This window comes from Poecilia reticulata, linkage group LG9 (assembly GCF_000633615.1).
Source record: "Poecilia reticulata strain Guanapo linkage group LG9, Guppy_female_1.0+MT, whole genome shotgun sequence".
Classification (NCBI taxonomy): domain Eukaryota; kingdom Metazoa; phylum Chordata; class Actinopteri; order Cyprinodontiformes; family Poeciliidae; genus Poecilia; species Poecilia reticulata.
Window position 1 is genome coordinate 3,266,918 of NC_024339.1, and position 5,440 is coordinate 3,272,357.

The window sequence follows — 5,440 nt, forward strand, 5'->3', positions numbered from 1 at the left end:
TGGCGTAAGTGCATGGCAGCCTCGCCTCTGTCAGACACAGACTGCCGCAGGGCAGGTGTGGCTACTAACCAGTAGCTTGCCACCATCAGTGTGTGAATGTGTGTGTTGTAGTTGGTGAATGGCTGAGTGTAGTGTAAAGGACTCTGGGGTCCGCTGGACTTGATAAAGCAATGTACAAGTACAAGTCATTTATTTGTGCTAAACAAAGAAAGGTTTGAAGTGATCCATCAGAGTTCACATTATTAWTAAAATACACTTTACATTAAATGTAATCAGGGAGGTCTAATCCTTATGTCTCATTATGCTTATTATGTGCTCACAGCTCTTTTGGAATATTCATGTTTCCTGTCAATCTGTTAACAACTTAAGATCTGCAAAAATATTATTATATTTTTATTTTAGATTTGTTACAGATAATTCATTTGTKTAATTTTTTTTCAACCTGAATTACATCTAAAGAAAATCAGTTCAATCAAGTCAATTTCTCCCTAAAAATAGACCAGACATTGACTACAGCTGGTGAGTCGCCTTTCACAACTGCAGTCAAATCAGAAGATGTACTTCTGATTTGCTCAAAACCTTATATAAATCTGTACTGGATGTTGCTTTAGCTACCTGCTATTTATAAGCAATATTCATTTCATACAGTGCTTACAAAAATGCATTTACTTCAGTTTAGCTGTAATACGTATTCTTACTGAAAAATCTATTTTAATAACTCGCTATGAACGTAACAAAAAGCTTTCTTTCCTGAACCATTAATTAAATCTGCTAAGATCAAAAAGAGAAGCACTAGGTCTTTAGTATTGCCTCTTTTTTCTCTTCTTACATTACTTCTTCTCTTCTCACATCCTCAGCCAATGAGCTAACGGTAGGAAAGGTTTACGCAGCACTGATGATCTTTGACTACTTGAAACAGAATCGAACGAGGAGGCTGCAGCAGATGGCCAACTCTGACGCCCAGGTAAAATGTCTGCACAACTTCCACACTTATTAGACACACACACACACACGCGCACGCACACACACGCACACACACGCACACACACCCCTACGCACACACACACATAAACACACAAATGCACACACAAATGCATTGAAGCATGCTCACACTGGATGCTGCAATATAAACCTGAGTGCATGTGCCCTCATGAACTAAGTACTTGTGTTTCCACAGGCTGTTCATTGGGTTTTTACAAAAGAATATTTTACATTTCTAAAGCACAAATCAAGCTTGAATACTTCAAACTAGACAGGCAGTGAACTTGCACATTCGCAGATGCATGTTTATTTCTGGATTTCCAAATTATCACACACAATGTCTGAATGCATGACTCTAAAGACAATATTCTACCCCTAGTGTCCACTTTTAGGTGACACAAAGGAACATTGTTTTCCCTGGGTCCAAGAATATTTTGCCTGCTGCTTCTGAATGTCTTCAGCATGTCGCCATCCATTTCTCCTCCACAGTGCAAGGTCGAAGCTCTGTTTAAGCCATTGCTGCCTCTGACTCACATGCAGGGCTCACCCAGTGCTCCTCAATCTCAGCAAAGCCTGGAGTCATTCCGTCAAGTGGTCAGCTCTAACTCCATCAACAATGGAGGGATGCTGTAAGTTCCACACCTCACAGTTCCTTTCTAAAAGCTTGCATCAGTTGGTTAAATAAATACCTGTTAACACAAATCAATAAATGTGCATTTTCTGTCTAGATATGGTGGGAACCTCAAATTCTTTTGGAATATATTTTGCAAATAATTTCTAAAATGTAATTTGATTTGAAGCTGTGGCCGTTATATCGTTCAGGCCAGGTTATGACCCCAGAAATAAATCAGTACCTTCCACTGGGATAGAGAGGCCCACTGAGGAGGTCTATCCCAAACCAAAGAGAACCATATCCAAAGGCCCATCAGTGGACACATCAAACGCTGTCAATCAGGTAATGCAGAGACAAACGTGCAGCCATCGGGCTAACCCCATTATGCAAGATATAACAACATGCATGTCCTAAAGAGTCCATAAAAACAATAAACCATAACAAACCTGGTTCCCTTACACATAGCTACATTTAATAAATGCTAGGCACAGTTTTTTCAGTTTTAGGTTTTAATGATAAAAATATATTTAGAATTTAGCAAGTTTTAGAATGACCTACAAACACATACACTACACTTTATTTGTAGAGATATCATTTCTATTAAAAATTGTGATTTACAAAGTTGCGATGCYGCACTCCTGTTATCTTATTTAGATACTAGCAAATTGTCCTAYATTGATATCATTTGTAAGATGACAGAGTTTTCTTAAACTCTAATGATCCTAAAGCTTTCCATCTTATAAAAAAGAAGTGTTGATGCAGGAAGTAACATGGAACTTATGGTATGTCCAGGAGTCAGTAGAGCTGAACAGTGTCAGCAGCACAGTTCCAGTCCCAGGCCCTGGTCCAGGTCTGGAGAGCCAGGGCAGGGCTGCTTCAATGCCTCGGCTCAACGTGGAGCTCCAGGTAACAGCTCTTTCTCATGTTCTCAACTCCAGTGAATGTGTGTAGATATACTCCAGTGATATTATGATTTGAGCTTACAGTATTCTGTSTCATCTTTGATTAAATATGCTCCTAAATTCGCTATTTAGGAGCATATTTAGAAGCCTATTATTTAGTTACTCAGCTTTTGTTTAAACTCACTGAAAACCAGGTTAGATTAACTCTTGTTTTGGGAAATAAATGGGATTCTTGGGGCAGTCAGCTTTTCTGGGCTTTAGGAGAACAACATTAAACGCAGGGTCTGACGCTAGATGTGGAATAGGGGTTAGACGACTTCAACATAAGAGTCAAGTTGACTAGTTGCTGTTACATCATAGAAATCCTTCATATCAGCTTACAGGCTTTATTCATAGCAAATATGAACAAAAGACATCAGTTGGTACTGATGATTGGATAACTCCATATATAGGAGTCAAATTATTACGTTGACCACAATCGTTCATGTTAACTTCATAAACTTATTGGGGCCTGCCATAGCAATTCATTGGCATAGAAATGCTAATGTTAGCCTTAACATTTTGGCAAATTTTAGCTTATACACTAATTTTTACATTCTGAATGGAGTAAGTCCATGTTAGTCAACATGCATTTGATTCATATACTATTGACTACGGTACATTGTTGCTTACTTTAGCATGGTTACTAATTTTTAGCATCAGGACAGTGGGTTACAACCGACTTTGGGCCCACTTTGGGCCCGTTTATGAACTGATCCTGATCTGTTTATGCAAGCAGGTGGGACAGCCCCATAAAAACTTACATTATTACACTCATGGAAATTTATTTCTTACTGTAAAATGTGCTTTCAAACAATTTCAAAACATTAGCTTACCATCTTTCCCACAAAACCTCAGAAGAAGAGTTACCAAAGCAGTGCAGAAAAAGAGCAGCTCTGATGGACACAATTCAGTATTTCAGCACTGTTCAGGAGTACCAACTCAACCTTTAAGACCTTCTGTTCTATCATTCAAACTTATGAACAGAATCCTTCTGAAGCCAAAACATCTAACTGGAACACACAAGGATTTGCATTTAGTCCAAAAATATAGATCAAAGTCTTTAAAACAACCCCAGATCTCCCTTTCTTATCCTTTGGTCTTCTATTCTAGCAGGACTGGTATATGTATCTATGTTTTTATATGTAAGAAGTTAGTCATGGTCAAAAGAAAATATCATGGTATCTGTGGTACAAGATAATCACTAACATCATTCAATTTGCATGAAGCCATATTTGGACTTCCTCTCTACTCCTGCAGTCATATCTCGTTTCAACTCTCTCAAACTGGAGCATTTGCATTATCATGTTGAGGGGAACATTCACAGCAGTCCGATTGTRATATCTGTCCACTGAGGGTTGACCTCTGAATCTTGCCTCTGTCATATGAATGCTGGATTTCATCGTTGAGATCAGAGAAACTGGAAGTGTTTGCTCCTGATAAACTGCCATATTTCGGACCAATGACATGCAGAAGTTTGTTCAACACAAGGACGTTTGTGTGCCATCTAAAATGTTTGTGTCTSTTTAAGAAATATTTTTCTTTTTTCTCTCCTTTTTTTATCATCTCAGTTTTTTCTAGCTTTATTTGTCATGAAACCTGATCTCAATGAACAACAAGGCCACTGAACCTTTTTTTGGATGACATACTGAATATTTTACTACATCTTAACACATTAAGATGTGTTCATCGAACTCAGGCTGAAACATCCATAGAAATATAAGAAGCAGCTCATTCCTGAGCATTGTTGATTGATTTATGCGTTTAAAGTGCTCTCTGCAGTTCAAGTATGGAGYACTGTTGCTTGGCTTGCTTTCACAGCAGAGAAGTGTACAATAACGTGATTAAACCCTGGCCAGCTGCCAGCCATTGGTTCAGTGATGCTTTCCTCCCACTGCCTACTGAAAAGTTGCTCTAAATGGATCTGGACTCAACATTCACTGAATGGTAATTGGGTTACGGAGAGAGGGAAATCTGCAGTGAAGGATTAATGAAAGGATGGAAGATATCAGAGCATGCTGACCTGCTGTCTTCGTTTTCTCGCCTTTTGGAACGAAGGCCAGGAAATCCTTCAGCCAATTCAATTAAAGTTGGCCTTTTGGAAGCAGCCTGCTGGACTGTGATGGGAACTCTAGAGTGCAGTCATGGGTCCCCACAGCAGTCAYTTGCAATGTCCCATCTTTATTTTTTMTTTTTTTTAATTTGTGCTCAACTTGKTCAAATCCTGTTATGACCTCTGCTATGACAACTAGCGTTAACTAACATTTTGTTCTGCAGTGACAGTGTTAGTCTGTCCTTTTCCCATAAAACGTTCTTATTGTGGAGTTTTATCACCTTTTACTACCAGCACATGCTAAGGTGCATTTTATTTAGCAGGAGATGTACAGGAAGGCTAACACCTGACTTTGTTTTCTGAAGGTCATCTAATAGATGCAGATGTTTTGTACATCTCAGTTATAGTCTGTTATGGTTAGTTACATGTTTCAGTTTACACAGCTTTWATAGCTGTGTTCACAGAGTATTAGTAAATTATTATAAAATATTAAAGAGAAACATTCTAAGTAGTTTAATGTCGATGATTATGGTTCMAGTTACTAAAAGCCCAAAATTTGACAAAACTAAGTTTCTGTGATAACTTGAATACTACAGAAAAAAATAATACAAGTTCTTTTATTCCAGAAATATCAGTCTACAGATGACATCCATGTAGTATGTATGTAGTATGTTGACGTGACGTTTATTTATTTTTTTCTGTTTTGTATTGTAAAAGCCTTTCATTTTCTTAATCATATTTAATTTTCTCTTGAACTAATTTATAGGATGGCATTAGCTGTAAGCCAGGCTGCACAGTGACGCAGTTGGTAGAGCTGTTGCCTTGCAGCAAAAAGGTTCTGGGTTTGATTCT

General features: G+C 38.2%; 2 protein-coding genes across 12 annotated transcripts in view; one reads left to right on the top strand and one right to left on the bottom strand.

Moving 5' to 3' along the window:
* The window catches only part of zbtb26 (zinc finger and BTB domain containing 26), a 1,115,122-nt gene that overhangs the window by 41,403 nt on the left and 1,068,279 nt on the right, over positions 1–5,440 (bottom strand). The window lies entirely within an intron of this gene.
* LOC103469618 (voltage-dependent N-type calcium channel subunit alpha-1B-like) overlaps positions 1–5,440 on the top strand; it is a 46,033-nt gene that overhangs the window by 36,061 nt on the left and 4,532 nt on the right. For 10 of the 11 annotated variants that reach the window (XM_017306573.1, XM_017306574.1, XM_008417402.2 and 7 more), the window contains 4 exons: positions 858–964; positions 1,471–1,610; positions 1,804–1,936; positions 2,387–2,500. In XM_017306573.1, coding sequence (XP_017162062.1) covers positions 858–964; positions 1,471–1,610; positions 1,804–1,936; positions 2,387–2,500 — 494 coding nt within the window. The remainder of the gene's footprint in view (positions 1–857; positions 965–1,470; positions 1,611–1,803; positions 1,937–2,386; positions 2,501–5,440) is intronic. The other variant, XM_017306575.1, reaches the window with a different exon arrangement.